The 21190-nt window shown below is 39.2% G+C and overlaps 1 protein-coding gene across 1 annotated transcript in view; it reads right to left on the reverse strand.

Moving 5' to 3' along the window:
• Positions 1-19207, reverse strand: part of LOC106585131 (golgin subfamily A member 7) — a 32745-nt gene extending 13538 nt beyond the window's left edge. The window contains exons 1-2 of the mRNA XM_014170994.2: positions 19067-19207; positions 5778-5903 (exon numbers count right to left, since the gene is read on the reverse strand). Of these exons, the coding sequence (XP_014026469.1) occupies positions 5778-5903; positions 19067-19075 (135 nt within the window). The 5' untranslated portion in view covers positions 19076-19207. The remainder of the gene's footprint in view (positions 1-5777; positions 5904-19066) is intronic.
• Positions 19208-21190: the final 1983 nt, after the last annotated feature.

Consider the following 21190-nt stretch of genomic DNA (forward strand, 5'->3'; position numbering starts at 1 on the left):
GAAATTAGCAATTGAAGTACCCATAGAAATTTGCCATTACATTTTTCCCCAAAGATTAGTGTGAAAGAACCAGTCTTTGCCCACAAGATATCGCTGTTCCTGCTACTGCCACACCCTTTTATCCATTTTGTTGGTCTCTTGTGTTAATCAAATGGATCACAACATTTTCTTTGCGAATTTGAGTTGAAAACCAATAGATTTTGCACATGATGAAAATATATTATGTGGTCATCCTCACAAGTCAAGTCAGTCTTCCACGAAAGTAATTTAGTTTGTCCTTCTCTTAGCAACCTAATGCTTTAATCAAGCTCTCCTCGTGGCAGCTCTCTGAAAGGGCTATCCATATGGTGCAATTCTCATAAGGCCAAAAATTTCCTGGAGAAATGGGCAGTTACTAAATGTTGTGACTACCGTAATACAAAAATACAATTAGAAACCATTTCATGGCAGTCTTATGTTATTTTTTTATATATGTTGTGTGATAAGTGACATTTAACATTAAACCCAACACCATTACAAAACACTATACAGTGTGTGTTTGGGACTTTTACCTTTGAAGACCCTTACAGGCCATAACATCGAAACCATTGGAACTGCTGTAGTCTAATGGTTTGCTTGTTCACCAGGAATGGTCTAACTCAGGGAAGTGCAACTTTGATAGACGGGGCCACAAAAAATTGGAACTTGACATGAAGGGCTGCAGTTTTACAGCTAATTTCCTACAATTCAACATTTTGGCCATAGGGTGGAGATTTTTTTTGTTGCAGTTTTTTATATGATATGAGTGAGATTGATTTTGTTAGTCAATGGGACACCCGCCCAATCGGCAATTCGACCATGATCACTAGAAGTTTAGATAACTGGCCGTCAGACTAATTTACCAATCTAAAAAATAATTTTTTGACATGGGTTGATTGAGTGACTGTCAGTGACTGACATAACAAGAGAAAAACTGTTGGACGCACAACCAAATTTCTAAATTGCACCTAACGCTCAACAATTGGTCCGCGGGCTGCCAGTTGCCCATCCCTGGTCTAACTAATCCCAAACTTTTTCAAAGGGGAATAAACCACACATACAGGGGCCATTTCCTGGACACAGATTAAGCCAAAGAGAAGAATAAACTGAATTATTTTCATTGTGGACTGGCTTGAATTGTGAGGATAACCACGCAATTTATTTCCATCATGAACAGAAACTATTGGTTTTCTACCCAAAGTTGCAAAGAAAATTGTGATTAATTTAATAAAAGAGAGCAGAAAAATATACTGAACAAAAGTATAAACACAACATGCAACAACTTCAAAAGATTTTCCTGAGTTACAGTTCATATAAGGAAATCAGTCAAGTGAAATAAATTCATTAGGCCCTAATGTTATGGACTTCACACGACTGGGGATACAGATATGCATCTGCTGGTCACAGATACCTATTGGTGGGAATTAGAACATGCTATCGTACACGTTGATCCAGAGCATCCCAAACATGCTCAATGGGTGACGTCTGGCGAGTATGCAGGCCATGGAAGAACTGGGACATTTTCAGCTTCCAGGAATTGTGTACGACATGGGGCCGGCGGCGTATGAATTGCACAATAACGGGCCTCAGGATCACATCACTGTATCTCTGTGCATTCAAATTGCCATCGATAAAATGCAATTGTGTTTGTTGTCCGTAGCTTATGCCTGCCCATAACATAACCCCACCATGGGGCACTCTGTTGGCATTAGCAAGCATCTCTTCCACACAACACAATACACGCGGTCTGCCATCTGCCCGGTATAGTTGAAACCGAGATTAATCCGTAAAGAGCAAACTACTCCAGCGTGCCAGCGGCCATTGAAGGTGAGCATTTGCCCACTGAAGTCGGTTATGGCGCAGAACTGCAGTCAGGTAAAGACCCTGGTGAGGATGAGTAGCACGCAGATGAGCTTCGCTGAGATAGTTTCTGACAGTTGTGCAGAAGTTCTTTGGTTGTGCAAACCCACAGTTTCATTAGCTGTCCTGGTGGTTGGTCTCAGACGATCCCGCAGGTAAAGAAGCTGGCTGTGGAGGTCCTGGGCTGGCGTGGTTACAGTTGGTCTGCGGTTGTGAGGCCAGTTGGATGTACTGCCAAATTCTCTAAAACAACACTGTGGTGGGTTATGGTAGAATTAACAATAAATTCTCTGGCAACAGCTCTGGTGAACATTCCTGCAGTCAGCATGCCAATTGCACACTCCCTCAAAACTTGAGACATCTGGGGCATTGTGTTGTGACAAAATAGCACGAACAGCGGCATCTAGAGGGGGCAAAACCTGTTACTTTCACACTTATTTATGGGGGGGAAATGAAAGCTACTTCAAATTCAATGAAAATACATCACATATTATGAATAAACAATCCTCCAAGCCGCAGCTTCATACTACTTGTCAAACATATAGTAATGATATTGTATACATGTATATTTTTTAAATGTAACCTTTGTTTAACTAGGCAAGTCAGTTAAGAATAAATTCTTATTTACAATGACGGCCTACACCAGCCAAAGCCCTATGGGACTCCCAATCACGGCCGGTTGTGATACAGCCTGGATTCAAACCAGGGTGTCTGTAGTGACGCCTCTAGCACTGAGATGCAATGGCTTAGACCACTGCGCCACTCAGGAGCCCATAATTTAATATTATGTGAGTCCTATAAGTGAAATAGACCAATTTGGGTGCAATCAATTAGCTTAATTTAATCAGAGATCAAATTATATTTCAACAAAATAACTACAGAAACAATTTCAGAAGATTCTGAGATGGTGTGTGTCAAATTACTCTCTCTTGTGCTTTTTGTGGTGGAATGACCCAGATACCATCTTAAACAACTTATTTAGCCTACTTTGCATCAAGCGATCTACTGTAGATCTGTGAATGTGAAGAAGGAAAGAAAAGGGAAAGGTCAACATGTGCAAATTGGATGTGGAGAAAATTTGACAGCATTATCAATTTATTTCACTGTCCCTGGCAGGTCTGGCTAGCTATCTGCCAAATACAATGAACAATTTTCCAGACATTTTCTTCTGCCTAAACTTAAGATAGAAAAGAACATGTAATAATGTATAATAACAACAACTAAATGACCTTAAATAGAGGTGAAAATCATCAACAGAATGTGCCGTCCCATGATCTATTCCAGCTAAAGAGCAACATGAATCCAAAGTTGAATAAAATAAAATATTTTATTAAATTGATGAATGAGGTATTTTGTCACTCCTGAGATTTGAAAAGGAGAGAAACTAAAATCTTGACAAGGTGAAATAAATGACTGTATAAAAAAGAACAAGCTCACTTAAAAAGTTTGGCAGTACATTGCCTATGATATACTATGCTAGCAAGGGGATGGGAGAAATGTTGGAAAGGTTTTTTATGATGAGGCACTGTAGCTGTGGATGGACTCCCTGAGGAGTAGCAAGCTGTATTTCTTCAGCAGTGGTATGTGTAGTGCATCCTACAGGAAAACAAGTGTGCCAAAGAGAGACCACCCAATCAAGAGGGAAGTGCCATTAAACCCAAAAGCTGTGTTGTAAAGCTACTCTTTTCATGTGACACATGAATGTCAACACCCCCACCCCCCCACCCCATTTAGCTAGCAGCACATTTTTTATGTGGGCATGGAACAGGAGGAGTCAGTTTTCCTCATGGACCCGCTTCATTCCATTCCCTGGATCATTACCAAATACTATTTTTTAAACCAGTCTCTGCTCTCAAGCGTAACAGGATAGAGGGTAAATACTAGATCACTGAAAAGTGTATTGGCGTCGTCAGCTGCACTTGACGTTTTCTGCTCCTAGCCTTCTGCTAACCCCATACGGCTCTAACTAACAGGAGCTGAGAGATTCGGAAAGCATTCAGACCCCTTGACGTTTTCCACATTTTGTGACGTTACAGCATTATTCTAAAATGGATTACATATTTTTTTCCCTTCATCAATCTACACACAACACCCCATAAAGACAAAGCAAAAACAGGTCTTTATTCATTTTAACAAATGTATTAAATAAAAGAAAGTATTCAGACCCTTTGCAATGAGATTCGAAATTGAGCTCAGGTGCATCCAGTTTCCATTGATCATCCTTGAGATGTTTCTACAACTTGATTGGAGTCCACATCATTTGGAAAGGCACACACCTGTCTATATAAAGGTCCCACAGTTGGCAGTGCATGTCAGAGCAAAAACCAAGCCATGAGGTTGAAGGAATTTTGTTGAGGCACAGATCTGTGGAAGGGTAGCAACTAAATTCTGCAGCATTGAAGATCCCCAAGAATACAGTGGCCTCCATCATTCTAAAATGGAAGAAGTTTGGAACCACCGAGACTCTCCTAGAACTGCCCGCCTGGACAAACTGAGCAATCGGGAAAGAAGGGTCTTTGTCAGGGAGGTGACCAAGAACCCGATGGTCACTCTGATAGAGCTCCAGAGTAGGCCTTTATGGTAGAGTGACCAGACGGAAGCCACTCCTCAGTAAGTCACATGATAGCCCGTTTGGAACTTGCCAAAAAGCACCTAAAGGAATCTCAGACCTTAAGAAACAAGATTCTCTGGTCTGATGAAACCAAGATTGAACTCTTTGGCGTGAATGCCCAGTGTCACATCTGGAGAAAACCTGGCACCATCCCTACGGTGAAGCATGGTGGTGGCAGCATCATGCTGTGGGGATGTTTTTCAGCGGCAGGGATTGGGAGACTAGTCAGGATTGAGGGAAAGATGAACAGAGCAAAGTACAGCGAGATCCTTGATGAAAACCTGCTCCAGAGCGCTCAGGACCTCAGACTGGGGGGAAAGGTTCACCTTCCAACAGGACAACGACTCTAAGCACACAGCCAAGACAACGCAGGAGTGGCTTTGGGACAAGTCCTTGAGTGGCCAAGCCAGAGCCCGGACTTGAACCGGATCGAACATCTCTGGAGAGACCTGAAAATATCTTTACAGTGACGCTCCCCATCCAACCTGACAGAGCTTGAGAGGATCTGCAGAGGTGAATGGGAGAAACTCCACAAATACAGGTGTGCTAAGCTTGTAGTGTCATACCAGAGAAGACTCGAGGCTGTAATTGCTGCTGCCAATACTTACGTAAATGTGATAGCAGTTTTTTTTTATTTTGTATTAATTTGCTTTGTCATTATGGGGTATTGTGTGTAGATTGAGGGAAAAAAAACAATTGAATCAATTTTAGAATAAAGCTGTAATGTAACAAAATGTGTAAAAAGTCAAGAGGTCTGAATACCTTCCGAATGCACTGTATATCTGGAGGAGCTGGACACGGGAAAGAAACATGTTATACGTCCAGGGCTCTATGCTGACCTTTTTTTTTTTTTTTTTTTTTTACAAGGCGCATGTGTGCGCCTAAGTTGAAAAATGTAGGCGCACACAAAGACATTTAGGAGCACAATGAGGTATTGAAGATAGAAAAAGTAAGGATTCTAGGTGCACTGGTGCTCCTAAATTGCAAGATCAGCACAGCAAATTAGATCAGCACAGCACTAGATCAGCACAGCAAATTATTTAGGCACATATGCGAGTAAAATTGTCGCACTGTAGAGCCCTGATGTCTGTCTGATCCATCAAATAGATCTTGCAAGAAGGCTTTGCAGATCAGGGGGAGTGCTGATCTAGGCTCAGGTCCTGCCTATCCATGCAATCTTATTCATTGTTATCTAAAAAGGACAAACTGATCCTAAATCTGATCTCCTACTCTGAGACACAATGCATATATGCTCAGATCACAGTGTTATCAGAGTGCTTTAGCGTACCCTGGTCTCCAGTTCAGAAGGGAACTTGGTCTGGAACTGGCAGACAGTGCCGTTGGTGTAGTCTCTCTGGATGAACACTTTGGCAGCGATAGCCGCCTGCTGCCTCATATCCTGCAAGCTGTGAGTCTGGAAAGAAGGAGAGGGAAAATGGGCTTTAGGCTAGTTGAAGAGCTCAGTGAGGATTTAACCAAAAATGTATTCATGTTTAGGCCTAGATCGCATACATAGATGACATAGCCAAGATGTGCACACCAGACAATTTGAATTTCTACGACCCAAAAAATATTTTGCCTATTAGCCAAATCTATTCAACATCTGTTGGCATGAAGTAGCTGGAACAAACTACCATATCAACAAGCATCATTAATTTGTTTAACTGACAGCCCTATTCTGTCACTTTTACCCCTACCTACATGTACATATTACCTCAATTACATTGTACCCCTGCATATTGACTTGGTACCAGTACTCTCCTTGTATATAGCCTCATTGCTGTTATTTTATTGTGTTACTATTTTCTTTCCCCTCCCCCTTACTTTTTAACTCATGTGACAAATAAAATTTGATTGATTTGTAAATAAAATAAAATGGCTGCCATTTTTCGCAGACTGAAAAACAGATTTGCCGTTTCTTGTTGCAAAGATTACAATGCAGTGGACTATGGCTGCCCTGCAGCTTGTTTTATATTAGACAGGAACACTGATAGATAATGAATGCTGACAAATGGAGGACTGTTGAAAACGAAATGTGTAACCTATTAATCACGAATTAGACTAGGCAATGCTTAAACACCAGTATAAGGAAACAAATGACATGGAACACCACCCTATTATCTTACCCAACAAGAAGGCAATGAATTAGGACGGCTAACGTTAATCATTCATAACTTTAACATGTTTTATAATGGAAACCACAACCAGACTGGGAGCCCATCAACCTAAGTGACCCCCAGCGGAGTGGGAGTGATGGCTTACTTTCCGGTTGCTTTCCAAATGCATTCCAACTGGCACCCTATTCCCTTTATAATGCCTGCTTTTGACCAGAGCCCAATGAACCATGATAAAAAAGTGGTGCACTATATAGGGAACGGGGTGCCATTTGGGACAAAGACTCTGAATAATGATTAGTCTACAGTGTGCTGTGCTAAAATGATATACTTTGTGAGGTCCTTCATAAACCACACTGTAGCTACAGTAGTGTCTCAGACTACTGTAGCATAAAGGCATTTCTATGTAAAAAAGAAAGAAACTTGAGCAGTAACATGTGAAGTTCATAGGAACACATCAGATTGTGTCAAATGAAAGCTGAAAGTCTATATTTTTTAGACATAGAGGCATATAAATATTTCAAGCATTTTCCATCCTAAATATTGGAAATGGCACCGGCTTTGATTTCTGTTCAAACAGACGAAAAATCGGGCTTAAAAAAACGTCTAGCAGAAAAAGGCCTTAAAAAGGTATTAGCAATACATCAAAACACAATAGTGTGTTGAAGTAAAGACCATGCCAACATTTTTATTTTGTTTTGCAGAAATAATTTGCCTTCTGTAAGTTGAAGAAATATTGCCTAGTGTCTTGTCATTCTGTTACCAAAAACCCACATATCTTGAAGATATTTTCTAATCTCTCCCTCATGACAAGCGAGGATAATGAAAGTTCACAGAAGTACTAATTAAAGGTAGCCTACCAATTAGTAATAGGGTTTTTACTGACAATAAATCATAAACCAGATTGTTAAGTGGTTGAAACACATCATTCTGTTACCAAATGCAGAATGACCCCGCCAAAAATATGTAACAGAATGACTGCAACTGAATCGGCAACAATGGGAATTCATAGTAGTGACAATCCACCGTTGGGTCACCTGCTACTGTCCTCCCTTCCACTGGCATACTGTTATGTTCAGCTGATAACTGTTTGCTTTCTCTTTGTGGTTAAAGTTGTGGTTAAAGCAAGAGTATAAAAACAGTCTGAACAACCCCTCCCTCTCTCTCTCTCTCTCCCAGTCTCTCTTCTCTCCAGTTAATGTCACCTCTCCCGGCACCTACCCATGAGCCCCCGCTCTTTCCATTTACTGTAACAGCCCTCTCACCCACTGGGCACCGACTGAAGCCGGATGTCCACGCACGTTGAGTAGTTGTTGAAATTTGGCCAATCCAAATCTGAACCAACCATAAACGTCTGTTTCACACCTTTGGACTGCACAGTTCAGTAAAGAAAAGTTGAGTAGAGGTCAGTACAATACAGTACTAGTGTTGACACAATATCAGAATTTTGACTTCGATACCGATACCATATTTAGGATCACGATACTCAATACCAAAATTGAGTATTGTGAAAAAATAAGGCGTATCAGCTAAATTCATAGAATGGCACATGATCCAGACGGATCTTTTGAGTTCAATATAACTACGTTATCCATTTTTTATTTATGAACATATGCATTAATGAATCAAATGTACAAATCATACAATCAATTTGACTAAGATTTTTTTTTACCAATCTAACTACATATCATAATGGTAATAATTTATTTGAAAGGTAAATCTCTAGTCTATTGATAAACTGGGTAAATCAAAATGTAGCCTAGGTCTATTCACAATACAAGTGAATGCACATTTAATAGGAGTGTGTGCATGCAAAAACACCATTCATTTTCCCATAGGCTTTGACCAACGAACCATAGCACAGTTATTGCCTACATAAAGACGCCATTACTATTTCTCTCTGTTTGAGGATTGAGCAAAGAGGATCGAGCAAAGAGGATCTTGACTGGGAGAGACATGAGGTGGGAAGAAGAAGTGAATGAATAAAGTTTATGGTGACGATCAGTTTTCAAATCAGCAATATTTTGTGTTAACAAAGTACTAGGGAATTGATGTTAGCTTCAGCTGTAAGCTAGCAAGGAAAGTTAGCCTTCACAGCTGGAAGCTACCGGTATCTTCTTGCATTGTAAAGTGGTCTAGCCTGTAGTGGACATTGTTTTGTGAACAATTATGAACAGTTGCAACATTTCTACATGCTGTTTTGCATTATTCAAGTGTGATGCAGCCCAGACTCCCAGTGAGTGAAGCAGTTCCTCAGGACAGGCTAGAGCTAGCAATAGGTAAGTGGAGCAAGCACAGTGGTCTCGTGCTACAAGGGGATCGGCTGCGCTGATCGACAGACTTGATCCTATTTCAATCAGTAGATGACGTGAGACACATTTGACAGAAGTACCGAACTGTTTTTCAGGTTCTAGTATCGAAAAAGTACCGAAGTTTCGGTATACCGTGCAACACTATATTGTACAGAGTAGAATAAAGTATAATTTATTGTATTGTACTCTACTGCATTTTACTGTACTATACTCTGCTGTGATGTCCAAACTTGTGAAATATTGACGTCTATTACTAGTACAGATTTGGTCCAGTCCCACCAAATTTGGTCTTGTTTGGGGCGGCGCTCATTAGAATAATAGCCATTGTGTGGAATAATAACCAAAACATGCAAAGGAGGATATTACATTCTTCTACCTATTCAGGATACATCACCATGAAGAGAATGACATTCATAATTATGCATTTCTCTATAGTACAGATCAGGGACCCATGATGTTACCATCATCCTGTTACCAGGTGTTGATCCTCTTCATTTACTGTAGTTCCCTTAAACAAAATAGATGTTTCAAACTCAAGGTGTCATATCATAGCTGACACCCCATTCTTTCTGCAGACTTCTTTCAATCTTAATTCTGAGTATTAATAAAGTAATTAATTTGAAGTATTAATAAATGAACCGTTTTTTGAAATATGTGGTCACATAAAAAACTGAGGGAGATATTGACAGTCATTCAGCTACCAAACTTGATATCTGCATTGTTCTTAGAATGTGTTTTGTGAAATTGTCAGTGGAACTTGTTAAAAGTAATCATTGTGCATATGGTTGTATGGTTTAACTTTGTAATCAATGGTTTTGTTTGGCATACTTTAAAAGTAAAAAACCTGAGTCTGAGCGACATTTTGTTAATGTGGAATTGCCCTACACTCACTACAGCTTTGTTTTGTTACTGATGAAATGTCCTCAAAATTACATAAACTTCATATGATGTGTGAGCGCCCTGCAGTTAAATGCTGCTGGGACAAAGTTACATAATAAATGTTAAGGAGCATGAATGTAAATATTTAATGCTTTGCATCTACAATATTACTTAATGATGATAGCTTCTTCAATCTCTCAGTCAATCAGAGATGATTACTGCTGGCAGGCAGCACTGCCGTAAAAAAAGATGTTGGCTCACTCTCTCCCAATTCGCCAGTGGATACAGTTACTATTAGAAGTTATAACAGAATTAACGACAACGATAATGAATGGAGTTAGTCAAGGAACAATTTAGGCCTGGACAAATATACTTACTCTGTAAAGAATAATCTCAGCTAAAGCCCAACACACACACACACACACATACATATATGTATGTATACATATATATGTACGTGTGTGTGTGTGTGTGTGTGTGTGTGTGTGTGTGTGTGTTGGGCTTTAGCTGAGATTATTCTTTACAGAGTAAGTATATTTGTCGAAGCCTCAATTGTTCCTTGAATAACTCCATTTAATATTGTTAATTCTGTTATAACTTCTAATAGTAACTGTATGTTATAGTGATACAGTGAAATAATCTGTCTATAAACAATTGTTGGGAAAATTACTTATACATATATGTACACAGTTGAAGTCAGAAATGTACATAAACTTAGGTTGGAGTCATTAAAACTCGTTTTTTTAACCACTCCACAAATCAATTGTTAACAAACTATAGTTTTGGCAAGTCGGTTAGGACATCTACTTTGTGCATGACGCAAGTCAATTTTCCAACAATTGTTTACAGACAGATTATTTCACTGTATCACAATTCCAGTGGGTCAGAAGTTTACATACACTAAGTTGACTGTGCCATTAAACAGCTTGGAAAATTCCAGAAAATGATGTCATGGCTTTAGAAGCTTCTGATAGGCTAATTGACATCATTTGAGTCAATTGGAGGTGTACCTGTGGCTGTATTTCAAGGCCTACCTTCAAACTCAGTGCCTCTTTGCTTGACATCATGGGAAAATCAAAAGAAATTAGCCAAGACCTCAGAAAAAGAATTGTAGACCTCCACAAGTCTGGTTCATCCTTGGGAGCAATTTCCAAACACCTGAAGGTACCACGTTCATCTGTACAAACAATAGTACGCAAGTATAAACGTCATGGGACCACGCAGCCGTCATACCGCTCAGGAAGGAGACGCATTCTGTCTCCTAGAGATGAACGTACTTTTTTGCGAAAAGTGCAACTCAATCCCAGAACAGCAGCAAAGGACCTTGTGAAGATGCTGGAGGAAACAGGTACAAAATTATCTATAGCCACAGTAAAACGAGTCCTATATCGACATAACCTGAAAGGCCGCTCAGCAAGGAAGAAGCCACTGCTCCAAAACTCCATAAAAAAGACAGACTACAGTTTGCAACTGCACATGGGGACAAAGATCGTACTTTTTGGAGAAATGTCCTCTGGTCTGATGAAACAAAAATAGAACTGTTTGGCCATAATGACCATCGTTATGTTTGGCGGAAAAAGGGGGAGGCTTGCAAGCCGAAGAACACCATCCCAACCGTGAAGCATGGGGGTGGGAGCATCATGTTGTGGAGTGGCTTTGCTGCATGAGGGACTGGTGCACTTCACAAAATAGATGGCATCATGAGGGAGGAAAATTATGTGGATATATTGAAGCAACATCTCAGGAAATCAGTCAGGAAGTTAAAGCTTGGACGCAAATGTGTCTTCCAAATGGACAATAACCACAAGAATACTTCAAAAGTTGTGGCAAAATGGCTTAAGGACAACAAAGTCAAGGTATTGGAGTGGCCATCAAAGCCCTGACCTCAATCCCATAGAAAATCTGTGGGCTGAACTGAAAAAGCATGTGCGAGCAAGCAGGCAACAAACCTGACTCAGTTACACCAGCTCTGTCAGGAGGAATGGGCCAAAATTCACCCAACTTATTGTGGGAAGGTTGTGGAAGGCTACCCGAAATGTTTGACCCAAGTTATACCATTTAAAGGCAATGCTACCAAATACTAATTGAGTGTATGTAAACTTCTGACCCACTGGGAATGTGATGAAAGAAATAAAAGCTGAAATAAATCACTCTTTCTACTATTATTCTGACATATCACATTCTTAAAATAAAGTGGTGATCCTAACTGACCTAAGACAGGGAATTTATACAAGGATTAATTGTGAAAAACGGAGTTTAAATGTATTTGGCTAAAGTATATGTAAACTTACGACTTCAACTGTATATACACACACATACATATATATACCCACACACACACACACACACATATATATATATATACACATATACATCATACATACACACACACATACAGTGGGGAGAACAAGTATTTGATACACTGCCGATTTTGCAGGTTTTCCTACTTACGAAGCATGTAGAGGTCTGTAAATTTTTATCATAAGTACACATTTTCTAATAATTGCGCCAACAGTTGTTGCCTTCTCACCAAGCTGCTTGCCTATTGTCCTGTAGCCCATCCCAGCCTTGTGCAGGTCTACAATTTTATCCCTGATGTCCTTACACAGCTCTCTGGTCTTGGCCATTATGGAGAGGTTGGAGTCTGTTTGAGTGTGTGGACAGGTGTCTTTTATACAGGTAACGAGTTCAAACAGGTGCAGTTAATACAGGTAATGAGTGGAGAACAGGAGTGCTTCTTAAAGAAAAACTAACAGGTCTGTGAGAGCTGGAATTCTTACTAGTTGGTAGGTGATCAAATACTTATGTCATGCAATAAAATGCAAATTAATTACTTAAAAATCATACAATGTTATTTTCTGGATTTTTGTTTTAGATTCCGTCTCTCACAGTTGAAGTGTACCTATGATAAAAATTACAGACCTCTACATGCTTTGTAAGTAGGAACACCTGCAAAATCGGCAGTGTATCAAATACTTGTTCTCCCCAGTGTGTGTGTGTGTGTATATATATATTTTTTTTATTATCACAGACTATTGGTCAAAAGTTTATTAACACCTACTCATTCAAGGGTTTTCTTTATTTTTACCATTTTCTACATTGTAGAATAATAGTGAAGACGTCAAAACTATGAAATAACATATGGAATCATATAGTAACCCCAAAAAAGTGTTAAACAAATCAAAATATATTTTATATTTGAGATTATTCCAATAGCCACCCTTTGCCTTGACAGCTTCGTACACTCTTGGCATTCTCTCAACCAGCTTCATGAGGTAGTCACCTGGAATGCATTTCAATTAACAGTTGTGCCTTAGGGCTATCTTCTGTATACCACCCCTACCTTGTCGTCACAACACAACTGAATGGCTCAAACGCATTGGCTCAAAGTAAAGAAATTCCACAAATTAACTTTTAAAAGCCAAAGGGTGGCTACTTTGTAGAATTTTAAAAGTAAAATATATTTTGATTTGTTTAACCCTTTTTTGGTAACTACATGATTCCATATGTATTATTTCATAGTTTTGATGGCTTCATTATTATTCTACAATGTAGAAAATAGAAAAAAATAAAGAAAACCCCTGTAATGTGTAGGTGTGTCCAAACTTGACTGGTACTGTATGCATGCAAGTATGTATGCATGTATGTATGTATGTACGTACAGTGGTAAGAAAAAGTATGTGAACCCTTTGGAATTACCTGGATTGCTGCATAAATTGGTCATAACATTTGATCTGATCTTCATCTAGGTCACAACAATAGACAAACAGTCTGCTTAAACTAATAACACACAAACAATTATACATTTTCATGTCTTTATTGAACACACCGTGTAAACAGTCACAGTGCAGGGTGGGAAAAGTATGTGAACCCCTTGGATTTAATAACTGGTTGACTGAATTTTGGACCATTCCTCTTTACAAAACTGTTTCAGTTCAGCAATATTTTTGGGATGTCTGGTGTGAACTGCTCTCTTGAGGTCATGCCACAGCATCTCAATCGGGTTGAGGTCAGTACTCTAACTGGGCCACTCCAGAAGGCGTATTTTCTTCTGTTGAAGCCATTCTGTTGTTGATTTACTTCTGTGTTTTGGGTCGTTGTCCTGTTGCATCACCAAACTTCTGTTGAGCTTCAATTGGCGGACAGATAGCCTAAAATTCTCCTGCAAAATGTCTTGATAAACTTGGGAATTCATTTTTCCGTCAATGATAGCAAGCTGTCCAGGCCCTGAGGCAGCTCCAAACCATGATGCTCCCTCCACTATACTTTACAGTTGGGATGAGGTTTTGATGTTGGTGTGCTATGCCTTTTTCTCCACACACAGTGTTTTGTGTTCCTTCCAAACAACTCAACTGTAGTTTAATCTGTCCACAGGATATTTTGCCAGTAGCGCTGTGGAACATCCAGGTGCACTTTAGCAAACTTCAGCCGTGCAGCAATGTTTTTTTTGGACAGCAGTGGCTTCTTCCGTGGTGTTCTCCCATGAACACCATTCTTGTTTAGTGTTTTACGTATCGTAGACTCATCAACAGAGATGTTAGCATGTTCCAGAAATTTCTGTAAGTCTTTAGCTGACACTCTAGGATTCTTAACCTCATTGAGCATTCTGCACTGTGCTATTTCAGTAATCTTTGCAGGACGGCCACTCCTAGGGAGAGTAGCAACAGTGCTGAACTTTCTCCATTTACAGACAATTTGTCTTACCGTGGACTGATGAACATCAAGGCTTTTAGAGATACTTTTGGAAACTTTTCCAGCTTTATGCAAGTCAACAATTCTTAATCTTAGGTCTTCTGACATCTCTTTTGTTCGAGGCATAGTTCACATCAGGCAATGCTTCTTGTGAATAGCAAACTCACATTTTGTGAGTGTTCTTTATAAGGCAAGGGAGCTCTAACCAACATCTCTAATCTCGTCTCATTGATTGGTGACACCTGACTCCATTTAGCTTTTGGAAAAGTCATTAGCCTAGGGGTTCACATACTTTTTCCAACCTTCACTGTGAATGTTTAAATTATGTATTCAATATAGACTAGAAAAATACAACAATTTGTGTGTTATTAGTTTAAGCACACTATGTTTGTCTATTGTTGTGACTTAGATGAAGATCAGATCAAATTTGACGACCAATTTATGCAGATATCCAGGTAATTCCAAAGGGTTCACATACATACATATATACAGTGGAAAGAAAAAGTATGTATGTATATCCATTTGTATATTTTTTACTTTCTTTGCATTCAGGCCCACGGGGAAGGGGTGGCAAGCTACCTTGGATGTTTAGGCGGATGTGGGATTTAGGGGATAAGTGGAGGGGGGTGGGCAGATATAGATATATGGGGGGGGGGTAGGGAGTGATAAGACAACCAACCTGTTTTGCTAGGCAGGGTGGGAAGGGGTGAAAAACATGGTTTCTGGGGGGAGTAGGCCCTTTTGTTTATTTTTCTTTACACACCAAGTTTATTATCCCAAAATCCTGTGTGATCAATATGATCATTTCTCTGTATGTATTTTTGACTTTTGTTTTTCTTTTGAGTGGCAGCCCACAGGAGCATGTTATATAAACTGAATATATGAATTGGTATTAATATTGTACCTGTCACACCCCAACTAAAAATTACAAAACAAATTTTAAAAACCTGGTCACCATGTTTAAGATTTACGTCTATTAGATGCATAATCCATCATTACGCCAAGCTGTTCTAACAGTGGTCTCTGGCTGCTTCCCAGACAACACTAAAAGATAACATCAACTCTAATCTGACATGTTTATCTAGCTAGGTTATCATGATTTATCTAAGCAATGATGTTCTAATTGGTGGGAAAGTAGGAGCTATAGCCATTTCGGGGGGGGGTTCTGAAGGAAAAATCTATTCACATATCATGCCAGAGAAGAGTAAAAGAATGTACGCACTCACTACTGTAAGTCGCTCTGGATAAGATCGTCTGCTAAATGACTAAAATGGAAATGTAAAAAGTTAGACCTATAGGCTAATAGTCCCATGATGTGCTTCTCTCTCTCTCTGTGTGTATGTGTGTGTGTGTATGACACACAAGGTAGTTTTAACCTAACATTTTAAATAACCAGCACCAATAGCTTAGATGGGGTTTTTTCAACATTGCATTCAGAAAATATGAATGAGCACCAGAAGCTGCTAGCCAAAAGCTACCACTACTGCATAATTTTATATAAGTCTCACCCTCATGAAACACTTAATTAATTAGCTAGCATAGCTAACTGAATAGTGTTATTGTGAAGTACACAGACAGATAAGGGACATTTAATAACTCCTTCTTAGAGTTTTGATAGCTAAGCTAAAGTAAGTGAACACAATCAAATCCACAATTAAATTTCTACTCTCATATGCTGACTTGTCTATCCTACAATCATCTACACAAGGTGGGCCAATGAGTCACTGCCATTGCATTGTAATAAGTGAATAACGTTAGTTAGTTATATTACATTAGAGTTATACTATTAGACATTAGTAATAATAGTTATGAGGGGGGGAAACCTATTCAACTTCCAGATAAAAAAGACTGGAATGAGGGAATGTGTTATTGTTGGATCAAATTTAAAGTGGAACTGACAATGTTTTATCAATATGAAATCTCAATTAAATCTGTTCATATATACCCCCAGGAAGAATATATATATATATTTATATTTTTTTTTACATTATCTGACAAGCGAGTACTTAGATATGGTCAATTTCACGTTTTCATAAATTTCATAGAAATTTCATAGAATGTTTCGGAATAACGTAACGTAAGGCATTTGTGAAAATTTTAGAGCAATAGAGTGGGAAAGCGGCAGTGTGTTTGGACAGTTAATAGACACTGCAGTAAATAAAACCTAATAAAAAACATCTGTCTTGTCCAGGACTGAAGTCTATGCAGACCGGTGCGCCATAGCCAATCAGAGCTACAGTAGGTTTATATGCAAATATGCCATTTGCCACACGGCCTGCCATCATTCACTTTGAACTGGACTGTGTGTTTACAGGCAGTAGCAATAGTGCGACTTTAAATAACTAGAACTCATTCGTCAAAAGCCACAAAATACACCTGAATGGACTTCTGCAAATATGTATATACCACGAGAGTCCTCTTAGATTTGGGAACTTCACAGTCCTATTGATCAAACAACCGTGAACAAGTAGGCTCTCTACCCCTCAGTTGCCTACGCACATCAACAACAAGATCAACAACTAATTCTAGCCAGAGCCAGATGAGCTAAAAATTGAACAAGGGAACATTAGATAAAACCTTTCAAACTTTTTCAGCTAGTTGGCCGTCAAAATTGCAATGATAAACGATGGGGAATAGCAGCCTGCTCGTCCTTCTACAGCTTGCCTGCCAATGCATGCTTGTCCCAACCCACGTTTTCACAACTGAATAGGAAGTTGCCTGCCTGTCCGCACATTTGATCGATGACAAATACATTTGATTTACAACTAAGATATATGCTAACTGTGGATAACAGTTGTTGAAGTTCAGCATAGCTAGCTAGCTAGCAAAGCAATTCAATTCACATTTCTTGCTAGCTAACCAAACAACACCTGCATCTCGCGCTGTAGCCACCAAAAAAATATGAGGGGAAAGAGTCAGTCACTCACCCACTCCTCCAATGACATGACATCCTCCCAGCTGATAGCTAGCTAACGTGTTTTTAACTTGCTAAATAAATAGCTAGCTACATAAGTAGACAAGCTAGCCCAAGGGTGTCAAACTCAATCAGCACACTGGCCATATATAGCCTACTTGTTTTGTTTTTTAAAAAACATGCAACCTAAACTAGCCATTGTTTTATTAGAAAAAATATGGCCATTTTTAATGTCCACTTATGTACATAGGATGCTGTATATAGCATTTTAACATATTAAAACAATTTTGTCCAGCCTTCGCTTGCTGCTATGCTTGCAATGGGCATAATATACTGCGACCCTAATCAAAAAGGATTTCATAACTTCAAATAGAAAAACCTAGCTATAGGTTGTTGTAACAATTAAACTTAAAACATGTTCACCCGTGCGGTTGAACGCATCTTTGCTGTATTGTGCACTCAAAATGTATTGTAGTTAAATAGCCAGCCTAGGCTACTGCTCAAATGTTACTGTAATAGGTCTACATGTTTCTCCTTTACATGGTGTTTTGTAGCAGGTTTTGTGTCTTGGTTATTCATTGTCAAGCTTTAAAAACCGAAGCCAGACTGCAACATTTTAGTAGCCTAGCTAGGACTGTGGCATGTCTATACACTTTCCCTCTGCTGCACGCTGTAAGCAGGACACAGGAAAGCAGCACAATTGAAGTTGAATTCATCGATGCGAGCAATTAAATCTGGTTGTAATTTCATAAAGTAGATGACTCAACTCTTGACTCATTTATACTCGCTAAAGGGTCCTATTCGGCTGGTCGGCCTTGTGTTTGACACATGTGCTAGACTATTAGCCACGTTATGACTGACTTGTGATCATTGCTCTAGCTAGTTTGATTGTATTGACATTCCTAGCCTTAGTGACAGTGGACCGTTTTTGTTCAAAATACTGAGTAAAATTGAAATTGAAACAGTGCATCCCGAATTGGTGAAGGCAGCAAACAATGTAACAGGCCAGCTGTGATTTCAAATCTGATAGCAATATTTTTTGGACTTCCAAGAAATGAATTGGTGAATTTTGTGAATCATCCATTGAACTGCATCCATCTATTCTGCTATTCTGTCAACAATGCCTTACTGTAATCCGTGGAATTGTGTCAACTATAAACTATTTTTGAAACATCTTAAACAATTGGTTTTGAAGCATAAACTGGGAATTTGATATTTTACTGATATTATCGATTGTTTATTTCATATCTGCAAAGTAGTTAAAACGCTGTCAGTTCCACTTTAAAGAAGCACTAGCAATGTCATTATCTACCTAACTCAGAAGCAAAACGACTTTTCTCAATCTGCTTCACAAATTCGTTAGAACACTAACACCAAAAACGAGTTGGCTAATACAATTTAATACAATTACAATGCAAAGTTTAATCATATCAAAGACAAACAACCCACTATTCTTTAGCTGTATAATGTTAGCTATTATCATTTCGATAGGCTTGCTAGCTAACGTTAACTACCAACTGTTAACGTTAACAGTTAGTCAGGGGTAAATACGATAGCCATTTGAATTAGCAAATGTGTAAGCATTACATTATTCAGATGACGAAAGTATATTGTTACAGACTGCTGGGGGGTATTTATGATTAAAACTGATCACAAAATCCCTTACCTCAGCCATGTTGACAGCTCTCTGTTTATCTTCCGCTAGCTCTAAACTGAGTACAGCTACTAATGTGTCCGGATACAAGTTGTCCAATTCACGAGGTTCCGTAGCAGCAAATTGCAATGCACTGTGTGGGAATAACGAACAAAAAATATATAATTTGCTATCACACTTATAGAGTTTCTGAATCTTCGATTTACAGTGCCCATTATTGGATAAATGAAACAGATGTTGAGTTAATTTTCTACTTTTTCAACTAGCTCTGGTCCATGGCATCGCAAACTACGCCCTGCACCAGAGCTACTCTCCAACAAACGATGTACATAGGCCTAAACCGTGTTCTTGATGCTATGTCTTGGCTACTGAGAGACTTTGAAGCCATCGGTCGCCCATATTGGCACTGCCCAGTAGACGTCTATAAAACAATGAATGTTGAAAAACGAATGTAGACAGTAATAAATGCATGTATGTAGATACCAAAATATGTTTTACGTTGATGGGAGTTCCAAGTTCAAGGCACGCTGGCTACAACACAGTGCCGCAAAACCGTCATCTAGTGTATGTAGTTTTTAAATAATGGTCTTCAACCTAGGGTGCTTCAGTTTGACGGAATTATGTGCAACGTTTAATTAAAAGGAAACTGAACTAAACGACGAGTGAAAGAACGGTGTGAAAATAAAACAACCATTGTTCAGATTTTTTAACTCATTATCCAATCAAATCATGTTTTGTTTTATATTCCTATTGTGATTAGTCCCTAAACTCATAGGAGGCCATTTTGAAATATATAAAATCCTCCATTATTTGTCTATCTGTGTAAATTAAACCGTGATGAAGGTTTTACGTTTAACAAAAAAATATGCAGTTTTATCAACTTCCACTGTCCTAGCTGCTGAATTTCCTCTTTACTTCAGTTTGCTCTTCAATGTACGCACCTTGGTTGGAGAGATGTCCCCGCTACTCCGATGGCTGACTCAATCCCGACATTTCTTAACTCTACAAAAGAACAGAAGCATGGTAAACCAATTGAATTGGATTAACCTGTATAAAACTGTATCTGTCTGTGTAAACAAATAGTGATGTCTCTCAACTCTAATCTAATTGACACAATCTAATTCGAGAGATTAGGGGCATGGGGTTTTTAGTCTATGATGAGAAAATTGAGGACTCATTCTAGTCATTAGCAAGTACATTTTTTATCTGATAGGCATGAGGAATTTTCATGGTGGATTAGTGTACTGCAGACCAAAACAGCTTTTTTTTTTGCCAATACAACCATGTGAATGTGTCAAAAATACCACTTTAACATTACCTACCCCCACCATTACACATTTTATTGCACCCTTTACCAGGCTGTGAGTTTCTTTCTAGACCTATCTTTTAAAAAAAAATCTACGTTCACTATCCATCACTAAAATTAACACAAAAGCCCATGTCCAGGTAAATAGTAATTCTAGAAGTGACTTTTACTGAGAAATCCAGCTGCAGTTAACCCATATAACTCCCAAATCCCTGCCCTGCAATGGTCAGCCTGTGTGTGAAAAGGATGAATAGTGTTTCCATTAGACCCCCACTTCAGCATGAGCGGACTGAGCAGCAGTAAAACCCTGGTAGTGGGCTATTAACCAGCATGTGTTGTAAATGAAGGGCACAAATGGTGCTCATTAGTGGGCTCTCCTCCTCTCACAGACTCTGGCCATCACAGAGGGTAGAGAGCTAGGGCTTTAAAGGCCTGCTGCCTGCCCCATTGCCAGACAAACAAACCCTGCAGAGGAGCAATAGAAGGATTTTTACATTTATACAGATCCACTCTAATTACCCCTGGCCTGAAAGCCACTCTATTTCTGTCCCAAATTGCACCCTTTCCCTTTATAGTGCACTACTTTTGACCAGAGCCCTATGGGCTAAATCCCAGCCCTTGTGATGCATGGGAGGGATGGCTGTGAAAACACATTCCTCCCAGGCGAGTCACACAGATCAGCCAAGTGAACACCATATTATCCTGGGCTGTGAAAAGCTCTGAACTTGGCCAAAACTTTTACTTACTGTAGCCTAGTGCTAATTCCCTTTACCACTGTGTATCATCAGCCACATTAAGGGATATGATTCAGTCAGCCATATTCATGAGTT

This window comes from Salmo salar, chromosome ssa24 (assembly GCF_905237065.1).
Source record: "Salmo salar chromosome ssa24, Ssal_v3.1, whole genome shotgun sequence".
NCBI classification, from domain to species: domain Eukaryota; kingdom Metazoa; phylum Chordata; class Actinopteri; order Salmoniformes; family Salmonidae; genus Salmo; species Salmo salar.